General features: G+C 40.4%; 1 protein-coding gene across 1 annotated transcript in view; it reads right to left on the reverse strand.

Annotated features, from left to right (window-relative positions):
- Positions 1-5,992: 5,992 nt before the first annotated feature.
- Positions 5,993-21,602, reverse strand: part of TAFA4 (TAFA chemokine like family member 4) — a 46,129-nt gene continuing 30,519 nt past the window's right edge. Inside the window, exons 4-5 of the mRNA XM_058844587.1 lie at positions 9,239-9,394; positions 5,993-6,144 (exon numbers count right to left, since the gene is read on the reverse strand). Of these exons, the coding sequence (XP_058700570.1) occupies positions 5,993-6,144; positions 9,239-9,394 (308 nt within the window). The remainder of the gene's footprint in view (positions 6,145-9,238; positions 9,395-21,602) is intronic.

Raw genomic sequence — 21,602 nt, forward strand, 5'->3', positions numbered from 1 at the left:
TAGTTTAATCTATATATCCAAGCATTTATTTTGATACCACAGATATTTCCTTATCTCACTGGAGAAGACAAGGATGGTGGTAAGGAATGGCTGAGGAGTGAACAGTTGCACTTCTCACCAGTCAGTCCTGGCAGTGTTCAACACTCCCCAAAACCAGCAGTGGCAGATGCCAAATAAAGCACATAATTCTGGCAATCTGTGTTCAAAAATATTCACCAAAACTGCAAGGAGGGCTAAAAAGACAGGCAGAGGGGAGAAAAAAAGGACAGGAAGAAGCCACAGTTATTTTATGCCCACTGAAATGTCACCTGGATGAAAGGAGAGGAATCAGGGTCATCCTGATGAGGGACAAAACACACAGTTGAGAAATAAGATATAGGTATAATCAGGATATGAACTAGTTCAGCTTGGATATTAATATATCATCAGAGAAATGAGTGTCTGCAATTATCTTTGTTTGAAACTGTATGGAAAGACATTGCCACAGAGCAAGAGGATTATTCTCTGAACCAGGACAGGAGAGTGTCTGTCCAAACAAAACCCTGGGCGTGGTGATCCACAAGATTCAGCCCCACAAAAGCTGAACAGTGAGGACAGACTGAGGTGGAAAAGAGATGGTGAGGATTGCTGCCTACAAAAACTGCTCTTCTAGAAGCAGCAGTTAAACTGTCCCAGAGAGAACACAGCAAGGATCTGAGGCACTGATCTCTTACAGAGCAGCTGGCACAGATGATAATTCTGCTGCCTCTCAGCAGAAGGGCAGAGCTGGTGTCAGATGCCAGAAAACAGCATTGGAAGCAGCAGAAGTCCTCCAGAAAAACAGACAGGCACACATCACAGCATCTGAGAAATGAGTCAGAAAAAGCTGTAAATCGACCCAAGATCCTCTGGAACAAAGCTTCTTTAGGAATATAAAATCTCTCATGGGCTGGGCTTCTAGGAAGACAAGTCATTTATTTGGGCTGTATTTCATAATCCCATGCTACCAAATTTACATTGTAGTTTTCCTCTTTCCTCAGTGACAACAAAAGCACCTTCCAGGGGGCTGTTTCAGGGTTCCATCCTGCACCCCTTTGGGGTAGGACTGAATTAGAGAAGTTTTGGTTTTGTTCTCATTTCCACCACAAATCCAGTGTATGGCCACTGGAAAGTAACTTATTTTCTTTGTCTTTAGCTTCAAAAACTTTTCTATGAAACTCTTTTTTCCCCACCTAGAACATCTCAGCAATGGTTTCAACTAAGCATCACCATAGAGCACTTACCAAAATAAATAAATTCCAGTTATGGGTCAACACTGTAAAAATAGCAAATGAAAAGCAGCTTCCCTGATGGAACAGTGAATATATATGCAGATAAACAGTAGAAATAGTAAAGGTAATTTTAAAATTTAATCAGAAAATCAAAACAATGGAAAAATATTGGGAATGTAGAGCTCATTAGGGTAAGCAGAGTCTATTAACTGTTCAGCTGTCCAAGCACAGAGCAGAAAATCTCCTGTTTGCTTATCACTGAGTACAGTGACCACTATGATCCCAGCTATAACCAAAGACGTAATTGCAAGTGACCCAAACCAAGGAAATCAAAACCAAGAAACAAACACAGGGCCAGATCTTTCCACCACTGACTCTGGTGGAATTAACTGGCTGAATGCTCCCACTCACTCCAGCAAACCAGAAGTTAATAATTATAACCCTGAACAGCTTCCCACTGCTGATGGGATCTTTCCCATTCACTAGAAAGCTTATACACAATGAATTACATTAGTACAAGACACCATTTTTTTTTTTTTCCACCTTTCTGTCTATATAAAAATTGGATGTGCATTGTTACCCCAATATTTACATAAAGCATAACAATGACTTCTGTCTCTGGGTCACCAGCAGATCATCTGCACCACTGCACTTCAGTCTGCTGCAAGGTCAGGGGAAACAGACTGGCTACAGCTTCACCTCTACCCTCTATGCTATTTATGAAAACTGATGACAAAAAACTCAAACAGGCAAATAAGAAAAAAAGCATGAAATGCATCTACAATAATAGGGAACAATTATGTGTCTCAAAATGTAACCACTTGGAAATTCAGTCTGTCAAGGAACTGGACATTTAATTATTATAATCATTCTAAACAAGAACTAATTGAAACTGAAGATTCACTTTTATCTAGAATTTTGCTTATGAATTTTAAGTATGTTACCTATTAGGATATAACCAAAGCTATGAAAATCCAAACAAATTATTCTCCTTCCAGTAAGCCTTCCTTATGCAGTGCAAGCCTGCTCTCCTTTTTTTGAGGCATCTCAATGAATATTTCTAGCTAATGGCTAAATTCTTTTCCATATCTAGATTCAAAGAGGCAAGGAATATGTATACTTTGCTATTCCCCTAGAGAATGGATTTATTTTAGGACAAGAAAAACTATGCCTGCTTTCAAATTTTATCTCTTCCTCATGCTTTCCTGCCATCACTTATGAATGTAAAGGTTAAACTACCTCAAACTATCTAAGGAAATAAATCTAATTGCACAGCCATAACCAAAGTTTGCCCTACAATAATTGCTACTAATTCTATAAGTTCCTTCTTCTCACCTTCATACCACCTCGATAGGTACTAAATTACAGTTGAAAATACACTAAGACATAATTTACTAACACAGTCCCATCAATTCACTGGGATCAGCTTTGTATTTTTATGTTGTACTGTATGCAAGAAACACCTCAGACAAATCCATAGAATCATATAGGTTGAAAAGACCTTAGAGATCATCTTTACCAGTTCTAACATCAGCATTTTCTTTCTATGATCCCCTAAGTTACATTCATAGCCTAAACTCATTTAAAACAATTTTACATATCTTTGTGTCATTAAGAAAGTCTTATCCCTGGTGCACCACAAGAAGCTCAGGTGTGTTCTTCCACACTTTTCAGCCAGGTCTCAGATCCTTGGGAATCCAAGGTGCATTTCAGGTAGAACCAAATCTCCTTGTTTTTCCTTGTGAAATTATCATGTACCAGGGAATAGCAAAATCCAGGTTCAGGAACTGCAGCCGCAGTTGGAAGGAGAAGTGCTGTCCTTTTTCCCAGCTCCTTTGCAAGTTCAAAGGATTAAGTCAACAACATCATGACAAAAAAGGGTCTCTGTGTAAGAGCCAAGGAAGAGTTCCACATGCCATAGTTCTGGGAGTGACCCTCAGGTTTAGCCTTTGCTACCGTGTTACCTATAAAAGAAGAGGAAGGAGTTACTCACACAGAATTGACCAAAGAAAGGATGATAGCAGGTGCATTGTTACTGCAAAAGAACTGCACAAGGATAGACAATGAATGAACTTTTATACCACACTTTTATACCACACAGAGAAGCAGAATCTCTATAGAAATGTTAATTACACTGTCATTTGATAGCATGAGGAGGACTTGCAGATAAAAAAATGGCAGTTCACCATTAAATTTGCCACCACCATCTCCTATTTTACTTTGCCTCATGTCATTGCCAACACCAATGCTTCCAGCACAAGTGTAGGATTTACATCCCAAGGGGCCATTCATGCAAACTGCTGCCCATTCCCACTGCTCCATCCTATGGGAGGCAATCAGGAACCAGGCAGCACATGGGGGAATAAACTGTTCTTGCAGCAGAAATCTCCCCCCGACAGCAGAACTCCCACAGGAGCCTGGAGGGGCTGCAGGGATGTGTTCAAGCCTTGATGCACACACAGGGCACAAACCCAGCAGCTCTGGCTGCACAGTGAGGAGGCTCCTGTTGGATTTCCTGTCCTGGAAATGGATGAGAACAGGCAGCTGGAAGGAGGAAAGCTTTGTCAGCTCTGCTCTGCAGTGTCTACATGTGTCACAAAACTAAACAGACACTCAGCATAGAGAAGTTTTTATTTCCTTCCCTGAGGGAACTGATGGAAGATGCAAATTCCTCAGCTTTGCACATTTTACTGTCCCACTCAGACACTAACTATTCATCTGAGTGCTGAGTAGTGTCAGCAGTCTCCTGTGCTTCAAATATTTTAGTTACACGATTTTTACTTTTTTTTGTGGAATGAAAAGATAGAGGACTTAAAGTTGATTAAATGGCATTTCCTCTTTTAGTGTATAATTAACCTGTGGAAGCCACTGTCCCACATAGCACTGATCCCAGGGTCTTAAAAAGCTTTGAAAATTGATTACAAATTTAAATGGTAATGAGATCATATCTGCTGCATAACACAGAAAAAAAATAGCATCGAATGGATCTCAACTATTGTGTTTTAGACATAAGGCAACTATTAAATTGGAAAAAATTCATGGATGTGTACATTCTCTGCAATTGTCCCAAAGGGTTTTGCTGTGTCTGATTTGAGCATCCCCTTGCTGAGGCTCACAGGTGGCTGAACAGTTTGGGCTATGGGTCTGACAGTTCAAACAGTTCTCTTTGTGTAAAATTTTAATAATATACCTAAGAAATATTTTATTTATTGATCTGAGTCAAGTCTTTGGTTCATTTTCAAAATAAAAATATTAGTTACTCCACACTTCCCTTTTGCCTGTCCATTCTAGTTTCCTTCCAGCTGTCCAAAGGAAGGAAGAGGCAGATGTATGAATGAGGATTTGACACCCCAGGCCTTCAGTTATCAGTGCCAACATAAAAGTTTTTATTCTGTTCCCACCCCTAGAAGGCATCAAGGATAATTAACCCTCACTCAAAGGATAATTAACCTGACCAATAAGGTGCTTTTGATATAAATTGTCAGCTCTCTTCTGGTATGTCCAGAGATGAAGTTGTCTTGTACAATATCTAGAACTCCTAATTCACCTGTCTCACCCTTCAGAGTGATGCTACCATGCTACTCCTTGTCTATAAATGAGTATTTATAAAAAAGCACTGGGAAAAAAGCTGAAAGGCTGAGGGTAATCTTTATCTTATAATAACTGAGTCCCAGTTATCCACACTGATTGCAGAGTTTGCAGGCCTGATTGCAGGTGTGGTGTCCACCAGAGAACAGCAGGACCCAGGCATGCTGTAGACTACATCTTTGGTAACTGATAAATAACACTGGCCACAGAATCACAGAAAGGTTTGGGTTGAAAAGGCTCTTGAAGGTCTTCTAGTTCCAGCCCCTCTGCCTCGTGCAGGGGTGCCACTGTGCAATGTCTGTAGACCACCAGTATCACACCACAGCTGCCCAAAACATCCAATTTCCTCTCACCCATCCAGAAATTAGAGCAGTTTTCACTCCTCAGAACAGCCTTTACTAAACAACATTTGGTGACAGTATTGCTTATTAACTCAGACTGTAACCTAATGAACAACATTCTTTCCCAGCTAGAAGAGGCTGTAAAGGGAAAAGCTGAGCATATGTCTCTCCTTGCTATTGCCTGCTAAAGACTCCTGCTTTATGATGTATTTAGACATGCAGTTTGCTGAACTTCAATGCACTGAACTCATTTTAAATTGCCAAGCAGATAGAGAACATGATATTTTCTGTCCATTAATTAATAAATAAGATGACATAGCAAAGGTTTGGTTTAAAAGAAAAGAAATCAGGCCAGCTACAGGGTGGTCTGTAATTAGAAATATTCTGAACCAACCTGATTTCCAGCGGTGCCCAGTGTGGCACAGTGGTGTCAGTGCAGGCTCCCAACAACTCCCAAGCCAGGCTGGTACTTCCAAAAGGTAAAAGGCTGTCCAGCACAGGAATCTAACTCTATGTGACAATAAAGGGAAAGATCTTGGATCCCTGTACTCAGTCTGCAGATTGAAGGATTGGTTCTGGAACATGATTATCCCTCTAGCACTGAGCACAATGAAATAGTTTCTTTGGCTCACTGAAGGCTGAATCAGGACCATTTTCAGTTTGACTGCAAGAGTGAAGGGGCAGTTCTAACCTCATATTTCCTCTCTGAGAACAACTACATTAATCACAGCTTTCCAAAACTTTGAGAAGGCCAAGACTGGTGCTCAAACCCACAGACACAATGCAATAAGAGCAATCAGCAGACTGGCACCTTTAAATAGAGGTGATCTCTATACTTGCCTTTGTGGTTTTGACTTTATTTCCACTGCTGCAAGACCAACCTGAATAGTCTGGTAGTACTTTACAGTCCTCTCCATCCAGACAGGGGTTCATGTGACACCACCACTTCTGCAGGACAATGGAAGCTAGAAAAAAAGAAGCAGGAAAGAAAAACAATACCTTTTTTATCACTGTTGCTTTTTTGCAGGGAGGTTGTTTGTGCCATGTTCAACTGGTTGATTTCAAAAGGTAGAAACAACAATTACTGGTTTAACATGAATTACATGGAGAGTGTTAGAGGTTAAAAAGTGGCTAAACACTTCACCAGTCCTCAGAAGGATAAATGCCATATTGAAATGGTGAAGAGGCAGGCACCACCAGAGACTGACTCTGAGCTGACCTCTGGAGGTGCCTTTCCATCTCCACTGACTACAAAAATTACTTGTCTCCTTCATTTGCATGCTTCAGTCAAGTACCAGCTGTAATAGGGAATGAAGCTGAGGCTTCTTGTGTAACCCATATACACATATGAGAGACTGGACAGAGAAATGCCAGTTTCTTCCTTCACTGGGTAAGAAAATAGAATTACACAGAGATGCAAACCCATGAGGTGTGTCCATAAATACTGCAGGTAAGAATAGGAAACCTCTGGAAAACATTAGAATATCAATTAAAAATCAACTTGCAGTCACACTGCCACTTTTTCAATATGTTTTGGAAGGCTATAGTTGTACACTTTAACTAGGCAAATGTATTAATTTTCTACTCTTAAGCCAATTTCTTTTAAGACCATGGCTATTACTTTTAGAAATGTAGTCATGACTTTATAAACCTGCTGTTAACAACAGCACAAACCCCTGCATGCATTTCTCAGATTTGAACTGTTTGTGGCACTCATCAAATCCCATAAAATTATTATGAAATATATCACTACACAATCCTACATAATCTCTATTGGATTTCAAAATAAAACACGGCTTAAAATGATTCAGCTAGTCTGCATTATGCTACTATGTGCACAAACTATTGAATTGCATGCCTTAAAAGATAACACATTCAGAAGAGATGAGCAAAAATAATGGACTCTACTTCTTGTAAAGCACTTTTTTCTCCTTTTAATTTCAAGATATATTTGTTCTTCTGCAACCTTTAAATTAGGGTGTCAAGCAGGCAAGCTGACATCAGGATATTGCCAAAATGTTCATTCAATCACTTTTGTTTTGCACTCTTACTGAAGAGCGTTATGAAAAAAATACATTTCTGGAGCACTGCTTTGGCTTTTGTAAACTAATCTTTCAGTCTTGTAACATTACAAAATAAATGTATGAACTTCCACCAGTCATTTGGGTCTCAGATCATTTGCTTTGATACTGATTGATTGTGGACATCAGGTTGTGGACAAGAAATGGGTGAAACCTGACTGTGCTGCCTGAGAGGTGAGAGATCATTCCTGACAAGGTCAGTAAGGATGGAATGAAAAACACCCAGGGGAGATGGCAGCACCCAACAGGCACAGAGACAGACAAAACAAGGGAGTGTGGGATGGAAGGAGGCACCTTGATCCTTCCTGGAGGAGTGGGAGGAGGAATGGCAAGCCACAGGTGTGCTGGGCAGATTCGAGGTGGGAACACCAGGTACCAGTGACCACCAGCAGAGAAAATTGCTGCCCTGATGCAAATGAGCACCACTGCTGGGTAAGGCCTGAAGTTCAATGAAAATAAAAAACACCTACAAGCCAATTGCATTATAAAATTATTATTTTTTTTTTTTCAGTTGGACAAGTAACTCTGTGCTTTGGGTGTATCCCTCCCCTTAAACTCCGAGCAAATTAAACAGTCCTGAATTCAGGACAAAGGTGCTGGAAAAAAACCCTAAATGTCTGTATCAGTCTGTAATATGCAAATTCAAGACCTGAACAGTTTCTTGCTTTCACAGTGTAGGAGTCTACTGAAGGGTGTGTATAGAGTGGGAGAAAATACAGCTAATCCTGAGGCTAAGAAAAGAGAGTTAGAGTTTCTGTAAAGCAGCAGCTCACTGCAGCACAAATGCTTGCAAAAATAAGCAAAGCCTGCTAAAGCATTACCCTAAGGAGTGAGGGGGAATCAAAGGCTTCCACTTTAAAAGTCCAAATCCCACCTTCACAATATTTTGTTTCACTTAATTGTAACTATACTTGAAGAAAACAACAGCTATTAAATTATTTCAGCAGCTGTTGACTGAATCAAGCTTCTGCAGTATTTATGTATTTCTGCCATAGAATGACAGTGACACCTTTGCAGTCTTTAAGTGAGTTTAAAATAATGCCTGACTTCTATTATCTGTTATATGTAAAAGTATTTCTGCTATTTGTTGTGTCACCTAAAAATGCAGAAGATACTTCTGATGTAACAAGAAAACCGCCTAAGAAAATGCACAGTTCAACTTAACTGTATTGCTGAATTACAAAGCATAAAAACACAAGGCATGTAAAAAACTTTTAAAAAAATCTACTTTTTAAACATCTATTTTGACAGCTTCATAATAGGGAAAAAAACCCTCAAAAAACAGATTCACATATATTTAGAGTTTTATGTCTGACATTAAATATTTCTGAATATTAGATTAGCATTAGACTTTGAAGCTTTTTGTTTTATGTTTAAGTAAACCAGTTGCAATTTAACGTGCAAAAGAATGAAAAGAGGATCTTGCTTATGGATTAATGAAAATGAGGGATTTTGGTAGCTTTAAGATTAAAAAAAAGTCTTGGAGTAGATTTACTAACGTAACAAGAGCAACAACCTCTACAAAAAATAGGCACATTAAACGGTGAAATATTGATTTAGAGAAAAACTCTCCATACCAGATGTCCCAGCAGCACCTGCATGCCCAGGCTTAGGCTTGCATTTATTATCCAGTGAATTTTTAGCCAAGCTACTAAGTCTTAAGACATCTGGAAGCGTTAATATTATAATCATGAATTTCTTGGCTTATGGTGTTTTCAAACTAGTTTTAGAGGAGAATTCTTGTGAGAAAAAATTAAGAAGTTTTATTGGCACAGACACGAAATGGACCAGTACATATATTAAGAGGATTAATTACACCAAGATTTATGCACAGGCTCATTATCATCAACGCACAGAGATGTTCCCAAAATTAACAAAAGGAAGGATTATGCTTTTTGAGGCGGTGGGAAGTCAGGCACCAAGGAGACTGAACTTCTCAAACAGTTTTAAGGAGCCAGGAGCGAGCAGAGGCTCTCACCTTCCACGCAGGAGGGCTGAGCCCGTGTGGTGCCGGCCACCTGTCCCGGGAAGCAGGAGCACTTCACCGTCTGCGATCGCTCCTCGATCCGGTTCTTGTTGCAGCACCGGTGCACGGCCACCACTTCACACGTCCCCTGCTTCACTTGGTGCTGCCCTAATCATTCCACAGGTAAGGGGTGGAGAGAAAAAACACATCAGTGCCTCAAGAAGGAGCCAGGTTGTGCAGTCCTACAAGATACTGAATCTCCCCAGCGCCAGCTTAAATCCCGGGAATGCAAAGAAGCGAAGCGTCTTGTAGGATCTGGCTTGTTCCCTGAGTTTATATAATATTCTTTCTTATAAAATTAGTTTTTGTAAGTCAGTTTTTCAGTCTATGTTCCCTCAACCTTACAAAGCCACAGGGTGAAGAGCAGGTTGGAGTATTCAGTTAGATGATGAAGGCAAAAAGACAGAGCACACCCATCTTCCTTTGCCTTCCTGACATCCATTAGGTTTTATATTTCATTCTTTCCCTTCATAAATAGACACAATAGATAGGATAATATTTAATATAAGAGACACTTCTTTAATAGGAGGGAAACTTTTTAACACATCAACATGTAAGCACTGCTTGCTGTGCTTGTCATCACAGACAGGCTGAGAACAAAGTAGGCTGAAAAGTTGTCATGGATACTCAAGTTTTGTCCAAAAGGAAAAAAAAAACACTCCCAAACTGTATGGATTTCTTCAGCTGTCTCCCAGACCATTCTGAGCAAACCTCTGATAAATATTGTGTCCTCTTGCTTTTCTGATGATTCACTGTCCAAGTTTATTTTTCCCCTTCTCTTCCTTGCTCTTGTCTTCACGTCTCACTCCGCTGTTCCTTGCAGCTGATCATTTTCCTCCACTGCCAAACCTCCTCTCCATCCTGCCTAAACCCCCTCTCAGAAACTCCACAAGCCCCTCAGCTCCTTGCATAAGTCATTTCCATGTCCTCACTTTCCTGAACAGCCTTCAAGTGCTTCATCTGGCACCTGTCTTGTCTTATTTAGAGTAGAGCCTTGGATGGCTCTTATCTGTGTTTGTAAAGCACCTTGTAAATTAACAGCACTACAGAGAAGGGTGGGTTATTTCACAAGAGAGCGAGACAGAGAGACAACACTGAGAATAATAAAAATAGTCACCATCAAAGCAGCACAGAGTATGGGAAGGGAGACAGCGCAGATATTGGTGTAGGTGTGGCTGATATCAAAGGCACAGAGAATAAAGAGATGCAGGGGGAAGGGAGAGAACTCTCCATGAACAGACAGTCCTCCAAGTGACAAACCTGAGAATTTTCCTGCTTCCTTCTCACTTTGTGTTTGCCCTTTTTGGAGGTTTTTGTTTGGATGATCTGGGGTTTTTGGTTTTTTTACAGTTTTTGCTGCTAACTAACATTGGACACACCTTTATAAATGAAATTTTACTGAGGGATTAAGATCACTGTGATTTTTGTGCAGAAAGTGTTATGACTTGATTAGGTGTGAAATATTAACCTTCAAAAAGAGTTAGCAATGCAATTTAGGCTTCTATGTGGGTTCTTAAAAAACAACAGCATTAAATACATATCTATAACTTTTTTAAAAGTTGGCTTGGCTCTGTTCCTTGCTGTGTATGTTTTGGTTTCACAAGTATTTCAAGCACAGCTGAAATACTTGTGAAAACACTTGGCTGCCTGAATTTTTTTGCCAAATTTGTATTCATAACAACCTCAATGGACAAGAAACTATGCATATTCAATCTTGGAGTGGAAATGTAGTGTTCTACTTGAGCACTCAACTTTTAAAAAAATTATATATACAGAGAGATTTGGGTTTTTTTTTCATTTTTTCCCCCAAGGACAAAGCTATACTACTTTTAAGCAAAATGTGCTACAGTAGAAAAAATGCATAAGGTATTTTACAGCAAGTTGGCAAAATGCTGAAGATAACATAAAAGTACCTTACAGAGCCACTGTAATAAGTTTATTGGAAGACTGACTTTTCACCCACATACCTAATACCCATATAATAAAAACATGGAAAAAAAATGAGAACAGGTACTAGTCAGGGGGAAAGCAGATTCTCTGTAAGTCAATATAGAAAACAAACACACAAAAGAGAAAGTAAATTTGCCACTTCACCCCAAAGTATTGCTCCTAACAATACCTGACATGACAATGCTTGGAGAAAAAGTGGCACAAGTTCTGACAGAAAAGATTTTGTAAAATGGGATTGTTGCTTAAGAGAGGTTGTTAATTTATTTATTAAATGAATTTAATATTTATTTCATGATCTGTTTATCAGTGCTAAAGCCTGAATCAAAACTCTTTGGAGTAAACAGGAGAAAATTTCCATTGGCTTCCTGCAGTGCACACTGTGGTGGTCCTGCAGTCACAGGAATCCACAGCCAAGTTTCTGTTCACCTCAGGAGAGCAAGGTCAGAGTCTGGTTTGTCTCTTGTGAATGAGATTGTATAAGGGAAGCAATAAAAAGCAAAAATTTTGAGCTGCTCAGGCCACATATTTGTGTTTGCCATTTATCTCATCTGAAAGACCAAGTGGCCAGGTCTTGTCCTCAATGAAAGTCACCATTCACCAGACATCAGATGCTGAGATAAGAGAAGAAACCCTTTTTCCAGAAGGTACATCATAAAGATGGACAAGATCCAGCTCCAAGGATCAATATGTAGCTGCAAATGTCTATTTTCCAGCTCAAATCCTGCTGCCTTTAGGTGAACAGCCCTGTTAAACCAATACCAAAGGAAATCAAACACGCTGACCCTGAGCTTACAGCCCCAAAAACCTGGGGCTCTCTTTCAATTTTCTTGTTTGACTTTTAAAGCAGTGATAGTACTGCCCTGGAGTGCCAGGAGTCAACAGACACACTGCTGTTTGCAGAAGGTGAGATTAAGTTACCTGATGGAAGCAGCCCTTGGTTTAGGAGGTGTTTTATTGCCACTCTCCTGTTTGCAGCTCCACAAGCAGGGAAGGGAAGGTGTCTCCTCTTCCTCTCCTGGCAGGAATGGGACACCCAGGTTTGAAAACACCACTGCCACACAAGGGAAGGCAACACTCCCCTCCCTCATCCCTAATGCACAGTTCTTATGGAGTACAACAGTGGAGGCACTAAAAAAGCCACAGCCATCTGCATGCATCATTTGCATTAATTGGATTGCCCTTGTAATAGTCTTTCCCCTCCTACACGCTCACATCGATATTTCCTCCTGCTTGTTCACACACATCCTGACACTTTTTATGCTGTTGAGCACCATATGAATTTCTCCTTAATATTCAGACACATCTGTGAGCAGGTGCTGAACAAATGCTGGGGGTTAACGTGGTGCCTTTCGGTCCTGTTTTTGCCAGTGTTCAGAAATCTGGAGGATAAACACTCATTTGAAGAGTGGCTTTCACATTTAAGAAAACTCACAGAAAATCTTAACCAACCCTAACTCAGTCTATTCTTACCTAGATCTGTCATATCTGCATCTTAAACCTGTTGTATCTTTGTCTTAAACCCATTGTATCTGCATTCAGGTGCCCAACAGCAGCGAAAAGAAAGAATATAAAAATTCTCTCCTGCATGTTTTAACATTCATCTTGCACTAAATAAACCTTCATCTCAGGTGTAAAGTACACTTAACGTGCAGCTGAGATTATACTGACAGAAATACTCAAGAAACACCTTAAAATATTTTATAATTAATGGATTCTCTGGAAGCCAAGTCATTAGAGGAGCAGGGACTGAAGAGTTTCTAAAATGTGAAGATCACAGTAAGTGAATTCTGTGCTGGACACATCAGGAAAGCCATTTCAGGGAGAAATGATGTGGGGAGAAAAGCCCATAAATTCATAGCTCATCACCTGTAAACCTACTCAGATATGCAGCTCCAGGGCTGTCAGTATTGGGGGCTGAAATTCAGTTACATCTTCCCTTTTAAATAAGAAAACTCTCTGGAGGGAGAAACCTTTTATCAGGAACACCACCACGGAAAGGTCTCTGTCACAGAGCACCTTCCTCATATTAAATGGAGAACATGGGCCAGCCAGGCACGGTGGAGGACAGGGGATGGGTGTTAAAAACCATGTGGCTCTGTGTTTCCTCTTATCAGGAAGGAGTTTGGCACGTGTGTTGCTATCCATACCCTAATTCCTTTACAGCTCTGCTTCCCCAGAAACACCAGTGCTGTTCTGGTTGACTGAGGACTCTTTCTGTGTCTCCCAGTACAGGGCACTCAGTGGGACAGGGCTCCCCAATGAAGCCACCTCCAGGATACTCTCCCTGCTCTGAATGCTGCTGCCTTCCATAACGAGATAATATGTAATAATATATACAGATAACAGCCCTCGGGTGCCCAGGACTACAATGCTCCTTAATGACCTCAGGAAGTGGCCACATGAACGTTCTGTGACCATTTATTTGTTTTCTGTAGGATTTTCATCCCAGAAGGTGCTCTAAGACAGCCCCCTGGGATTTGAGAACACAGACATCTCTGGAGAACAAGAAAGCACAAACCAGGAAGTTATTAGGCTTGGACATTATAAATCAGCACAATTGTGAGTAGAGTTGACTCAATAATCACTACTGAACTGTTTATTCTCAGTGGTATTCTTAATATTCTCTGTATTATTCTTAATACTTTTTTCAACAAACATATTTGACAAGACCATATTTTCACTTTCTTCATAGAAGTCAGAGGGCAGATACTCAATTAATACTTCTAAAACTCTTTGAAATGCTCAAAAGAAAAGAGGGAAATACAATTATTGTTAATAAAATATCAGACGTGGTAGTGATGCACTTCAAAACCACAAGGAACGTATCAAAGAAAGAAGGAGGCTTTCAGAAGGCTGCTAACCAATTCTGTCCACATCCATTTCATCTCTGTGACTAATTCTGATCACTCCCAGGGAGTGCTCAATGCAATGTACATGCAGGCAGCACGCCTCTACCAGAAATCCTGAACAACCTCCTCTTCTTTCTTATTTCTTGGCTAAGAAACATAAGGAAAAGACAAATTTAAAGGGAGTTTTTATCTCTGTTTCATAATCTGAAGAGAGCTACTATGCTGTGGAGAGCAGTAAATCTGGAGTAGGATGAGCCCAGCTCAGCGCATTCCTCAGAAAGCCTCAAAACCAGCAAGCTTGGTCTGCACAAAATCAACTGCATCATTTATTTAAAGGGTAAGAGGATGGATGTCAATAGGAGGATGAACAGCTATGGAACTAAATATTGAAGACAACATTAAGAGAAACAAATGGGTTTAGAAGTCAGCACTGATGCTGTTTGGAAGAGAAGAAAGCTTGGTGCCAGTTCATCATCTGCCTTCATCTCGTGCTGGCTTTTGCTTATAAATACATGAGCATAGGAAGCACACACCAGAAGGCAAATATTGTTAGAAAAACACAAATATTAGAGGAAATAACACTTGCTATTTTTCATATTCTTTGCCAAACATATTTACAAGAACTGATCCAGCTCACACAGCAGGGTTTTTGGAGGGGTAAAAGGGGAAAAGGGTATTTCTAAAGATGACAACTGTTCTCGAGAGAAGATGCTAAAAGTCACTTGGAAAGTGAAATCTGCACACCATGTTAGAGACTGAGAATATCAGCAGAGCTTATTCTCTACTACCATTCCATCAGCCACTGGATTTTTTTTTTAATTTCACATTCATGTCACAAGGTTCTATCTTAGATGCTCTCCGCCCCCAAGGATATACAATATATATATGTATACACACATAGACTTTCTCAGAAATTGTCTCTGAATATACAAATCAGTCCAGTTCCACTTTTAAAGTTCAACCTTTTCACTTATGGGCAGTAAGGGAGTGCTCAGAGATAGTCGAGAACTGCCACAAAAGCCCAGTTCAGCTGTTCTAGGAATAACTAGACAAGAAATATCTTCCCATAATCACCTGCCCATGCTAGCAGGCAAAGATGTAACACACACAAAATATATCAAACAAAAGCAAACAAAAAAAGGGCAAAAGGAATCCTGTTTGCTAACCATTACTCCTACAATCCTCAAATACACCTCAGTATCATGATTCCTAGCATTAACACCTGCAAGAAAAAAGCAAACAAAGATACAACCACGTTTCAGATGCAGGAGGAGAGGTTGGAGCTTCCACAATGTGCAGGTTTCAAACCAAGGAGTTTTTCTCACCACTTAAAAAGTTGCAGATTTTGTTCTCATCAAGACTTTTTTCCTTGTGGAAACCAGCAGTGTGGTATGTGCAAAATCACAACCAAGATTTTAACAGGGGAATCAGGGAACCAGCCCTGAACCACTTTAACTTGTTTCAGGTGAGAAGCGACACGTGGGGTGAAAAGAAACCTCTCAAAACAAGCAACTAAGTAGAGAGGAGCACCAGGGGTACAGTAGGTGTACCTCTATATTTGAAAATAGGTGAGTGACCTCAAACCCTGATAATGAGACCCACAGAGTTAATGAAATCATAACCCTTCAGAGCAGGTGGAGGAACCTGCTGACACAGCTGGAGAGAATCATGTAACACAGTGAATTCTGCAGTGAGTGTCAGGGGTCACATCCATATGGAGATTAAAGTCCCCTGGAATAAGTAGCACAGGTGACCTTAGATCAGACACAAGCACAGAGACTTCTCCAAGGAACGAAGCATTAAATCTGAGTGGTCAATAAATCAAAACAGCTGAGAAGGTGCTGGAAATGCATGGGGGAGGAGGGAAAAGCTGCTGCAAATGGGAAGGTGGATGAAGGGCGACCTGGAAGCAAAAACAAATTAAAACATGAGTGCCTATATCTGCCAGGGTGCTCGCTGAAGTCCATCAATGAGGATTGCTGCCTTTCAGCTGGGCACAAATATTCATCCTGGCTCAAGCACACACATCACTGCACAGAAAAACTCAAGAGTGTAAAACCTCATAAAGCACCTCAGAATAAAGCAGGGTTAATAATTTCCTACAGGGAGCTTCCTACTGTGGGGCTATTTTAGGTGAGGCAGAGGAGAAAATGCAAGGGAAAGATTTGGTTTTCAATCATAACTTGTAGCAAATGAGCAACATTGTGCTCTCTAATATAGGAGTATTTCCCAGGTGTCCCATTAACATTCACTCTCGCTATTACACACAGACCACTATTTTTCTCTCATTTGTTCCTTCCTTCACAAATTTATCATGAGAGAAAGGGAAAGAGAATGAAACCAGTTCCCTGGAGAGATTTCTGCTTGCCTGAAGAAAGCAGGTACACACACATCTACACAGGCCAGGCTTATGGCTACTCACCACTTTGTAAGAAAAAATTAAATTTTCTTCCTCAAGTGTGAGAGCTGATTTCTTCTTAAAACAGGGTTGTTCTTGCCACAGGAAAGCAACAAGAGCATATTTGGGACCACAGAGTGAGAAAGGCAGTCCCATCCACATCAATAATGAAGCCATCCTGCCCGAGGTGTCACTAACACAGGCACCAGGAGCTCACTGCCATTTGCTCTCCACACCCAGTCTCAGGGCTGTGCTTGTTGTCTCAGAGCAGCTTATTGCTGCTCAACTATGGTATGACAGAAGTTCATTTAATAGTATCATAATCTTTAAGAAATTTTAAAAAACCAAACCTTTTAAGTCTGTCTCATGCATGCAACAAAATATATTTTGAGGATTAAGCCTTGTGCCTTTCTGAGCATTCCTCCATCACCTGAAATACCTAATGATCATTTCAGGCTTACTTGTGCAAAGCAAACATTTGTAATCTACTAAATACCCAAGGTATTTTTAACCCAGTTCAAGGTTGCTCATCAGGCAAGAATGATATTTGTTTAGAGAATATGAAATACTAATTGTCCTCTAAGTCATTAGGCTCTGCAGATTAAGTAAATGGAAGCTGCCAGAAAACAAAGTAGATGTTTGGGGAAAAGCATTCTCTTAATTTCAAGTGAAAATTGAATTTTTATTCTCATGTCCAAATAGAATCAGTAAAACTGAGGAGAGCAAGCAAGGAAATGTATACTGTGCTCCATTTCACTGCTCAAAACAGCTCACACAAGGCATGAAGAACTTCTGCTTTTCTGGGGTTTGTTTTTATAATGTAGAGGTATATTTCCCTCCTAAATTACTTCGATGGGACTATAGAATAATAGTACTTTGCCTGAATTTGACAGTTAGAGGTAGGCAAATAAATAATTATTCATTAATTAACCCTCATTTAACAATCTGTTCCAGAAATATCCAGACATAACTCTTATCATTGAATGGTGTGGTTTATGAAACTCTACTGGTTATCCTGCTTGACATTCTTAATTTAAAAGACTGGTAGTGAATCCTTCTTTCCACTAATTGCTCTGTGTTCATTAAAATCATAGAGCAGCATTTGTTGCCACTAGAAAAATTTTGCAAAAACCAGAACTGCAGATAAGACTGAATTGGAATGATAGATTTCACTGCTGAAGTGGGATGAGGTTTCCATGAGATAGGCAAATCAGGCAAATGGAATTCTGAGGAATGTTACAAGCAATCAGATCAGTTAATGCACCAGGCCATCAGCTCCTCAGCTGGTCTTTAATCCCTGGGAAAAGCCCTGTGTCTTGATCACCAATGATTACTTATTTTCAAAGTTTGTCTCATTTAATACCAAGTTTTATCCAGCTGTAATGATTGCCTTGGGTTTATCTGATGGAATAGACAAGGGAAGCATCACAGCAGTCCAAGGATAAGATGCAGCTGCCAGTTAAGCAATAACAGGTCATAAAACTAAATTGAACAAATGCATTTTTAACTATGAGTGGCATGATGACTTCTAAGTGGTTTCAGCATGTACAGACTCTACCCTGGCTGAACAGATCACTGAACTTGTTTTAACTGCTATATCCAGAAGTGCAAAGCACAAGTGAGGTTTCCAGAATGTCAACAGACATCTTTTTTAGTCAGCATTGTTGAAATACAGGGGGGTTTCTTACATGAAAAGAACCCGGCTGCAGACTGTCCACACTTTGTGCTCACTGTAACAGACACACAATAAAACATAATCACAATGAAATAAAGTCAGAATCAACCTGGTAATTGTTTCCCATAGGCCCACATTTAAACTCCTGACCCCAACTTACACTGCTAATGACAGAACCATAATTTAAAGGTCAGAATTCAGAAGCTGTCAGGGCCTGTACATTTCCTATCTTATACTGACGACTCTCTGTCAAAGCTTCACCATTAATACTTCTTTTTCCTTTCAATATTCTGCAGCTCTCTTGAGCCTCTCGACTTTCACTTTTTAATCTTCTTTACCTGAGAATAAAGGTGCAAGACTAAAATTTTAACATTGCAGTCACAGTCTACAACCCAAGAAAATCCCAGCAGGGTGCAGTTCAAAGAGCCAGATGTGGAGATCTCTGCTCTGTAACTGGGCATGCACAAGTGGGTGCTGCCATAACACACAAACTGTGCTCATCTCTCACCTTATTTCCTCCATGACATTTGTATTATTAACCCTATTATTCTATGCAACAAAAAGTTGGTTTTGAAGTCAGTATTCAGCTTGTTCTACACAATTTTTATTTTTTTTCATTTGGCAATATAGCAACAATAAAGATATTTCACCCAGGCTTGAAATATGAATTACTACACAAAAGCTGCTTGCTTGAATCAGTACAGACAGACCCTTCTCAGAAATGAAAGAATGGTCAGTTAAAACATTATATTTTTTGTTCCACACACCCCTTTCCAAGCATCCAGCTCTTCTTCCATTCTTATTAAAATTGACAGTCCTTGACAATGATTAGGTAGATTTTCCATTTTAATTAAGCCACTCAGCTTGAAGTGAAAAGTTAAAACATAATGGCACAGAAGCCACTGTATCCTGTAATATGTACCACAGGAACAAACTGGAGAGTAGCAACAAAAGCCTCCCCCCACACCATGTCATAGCTTTGACAGAAAGAGACCACAACTCTGGGAGAAAGTCCGAGAGTTTGATCCTTAAATCAAATTTAGTCCTCACTGCCATCACTCAAAGGACTAAGAGAGCTCTTGGCTCTTGCAGAGTATTGTATTTGGAAGGGGATTTTTGACCATGAGATGGAAATTTTCCCCCCAATAAGGGAGCACATTTATTTTGTGATGCAGGAGATGCAATAATAGCATTTCCCTGTGCCTGTAGGAAACCAGACAGACACTGGCTTAGCTCCAGGACACTTGACAAAGCATATTTGGATTAGAAGCTCAGAGGAGTTAGAATTGAAGGGGAAGTCTCAAATTCCCAAGGGCTTTTAAATGACTGGTTTTTATGTTAGCAATGAAATCCATTTGAAATCAACCGCAATTAGATGGTTAAATAGCAGGAAGACACTTGGATATTTTTCTAGATGTTGGCCAGAAAAAAATTAATCATGCATGTAATTCTGAAAAGGAGATTTACTTCATTGACCACAGAGGAGAGGGATTGCTCTTTTTAGCAGGAACACTTGTCACAACTGGGCAAGCTGCAGAAACAACGTAGTGAAATTGTCCCTTGAAAGTATCCCAGGCAGCTTTGCAGATTTGACAAAGCTTCATCCTTACCAGAAAACAACAGGCTTCCTCACCTGGTGAATTTTCCCTTGGCCCTAATAAGACTATCAGCAAATGCAGAGATGAATTAGAATACTCATTAAGGAGACAGAGCATAAAAAATGAGCCACAGGAAAGGTCAGAGCAGCGAGGGTGAATGAAGAAGAGCACGTGCCCTGTCACCGCTGCTGCAGATGTGAAGGAAACAACCAAGGGAGAGAAGCAGATGTTCCTCTTAAAGCTGTGCAAATTTCATGGCTGCTTTCAAGGATAATGGAGCAGCCATAGGTGGCAGGAGAGGACATGTCATTACCTTCTGCAGTGCTGGTTAGGCTCCCCCAAGAGCCATTGACTTTAACAGCAATGCTCCACCATCTCCTGTCTGAGGAAGTTAAAGGTGACCTGGTACAGTTGTCATTAGTTTCATTCTTTCCACAAGGATGGTACTCTAAATAAAGCAGTTGGGTTTTCCTCTAGCAGTCAACATATTAAAAAAAATTAAAACTTTTAACAGTTTTTTCTGATAATATTCTCAAAAAAAAAAAAATAAAATTCAACCCACAGTTCATGCAGAGATTTTTTACCCTTAAAAATTGTTTTGACTTTAACTCACTAGAAAACAGTTTCTGCCAGTGTGGGTGGCTTTTCTTGATCTCAAAACACACATTGCTTTGCAATATTAATTGTCAGAATAGTAGATAACTTTAAAAATCCATGGACATTGTGAGATTATATTCAGTGTCTTTTTGATACTTCTTTCATCTCAATGTCTCAGCAGGGACAGGCTGGGAGGCAGCTATGGTTTGCAATAGCTGTTCTTACAGAGCAGCAGCAGTTCCATAATTCCTCTGCAAGCCCCCTTGCTGGAAGGTGCTGAGAAGGCAGGAAAAGGTCAGTTTAGTGTGCAGTGAATCCCTGCAGCAGGAGACAGTGACAGCTGCATTAGTGCCAGTGTCTGGAATGAGCTGCCAGCTGCTCCACAGCCCCGCACAGCACACTTGTGGGATAGCCCATGGAAAAAGACTTCCCTTCCATTCACACCTGCTCAACTCCTGTTATTTTCAAAGCTTCTCAGGATGCTGTGTGGTGTTGGACTGCCTCCCTCACACTGTTCTTTGAGCCTTTAAACGTGGACTTCTGGCAGTCTCTGCTTTAAACAGGAGCTGCTCTCCTGCCTCCTGCTGCTGGGCTCCCTCCAGTGCCCAGGGCAGAGGACTCGTGTCCAGCAGCATCCTCACTGCCCAGCAGCAGGAACCTGCCTGCAATCACATTCATCTCCCTCAGTCAGCACAAGCCAAGAAAACAGCAGAAATTCTGTCTCCTGTCTGGATAAGAGGGAAGGAGACAGCCAGAGAGAAAACCACAGCCACGGCAATTTTTCTTCAGTGAATTTGTACTTATCAGCAGCCCTGAAAGCTCCAGCTCACTGCCAACCCAGCTCCTGTCTGAGGGCACTTCCCAACAGCAGCAGGCAGATCTGGCTTAGGAACAACAACCTTGAGGGAAAAAGCTCTATCCCATTACTAATCCATCGAGGCTTCTTGATCTTATGTGATTGCATCTCGTAATTATTTGTGAGCGCCTCTTTTGAGCATGAGAAATTACAAGACTTTCTTTATAGTGACTGTCCACCTTCAGAGCAGGCAAACCTGACCAGTTGAGATTAAACAATATAATTAACAGGCTGATTTCTGCACTACCACTTCCCTGCAGAGAACTCAATTGTCAGCACACTGACAGCTCTGGCTAGCCCAGTTTAATTCTACCTTGGCAAACAGAACTTTAAAGGAAAATAACTCACCCACTTGAACTGCCATGACTTTTCTTTAATGAAATAGTCTGAGTC

The sequence above is a fragment of the Poecile atricapillus genome, chromosome 9 (assembly GCF_030490865.1).
Source record: "Poecile atricapillus isolate bPoeAtr1 chromosome 9, bPoeAtr1.hap1, whole genome shotgun sequence".
NCBI classification, from domain to species: Eukaryota; Metazoa; Chordata; class Aves; order Passeriformes; family Paridae; genus Poecile; species Poecile atricapillus.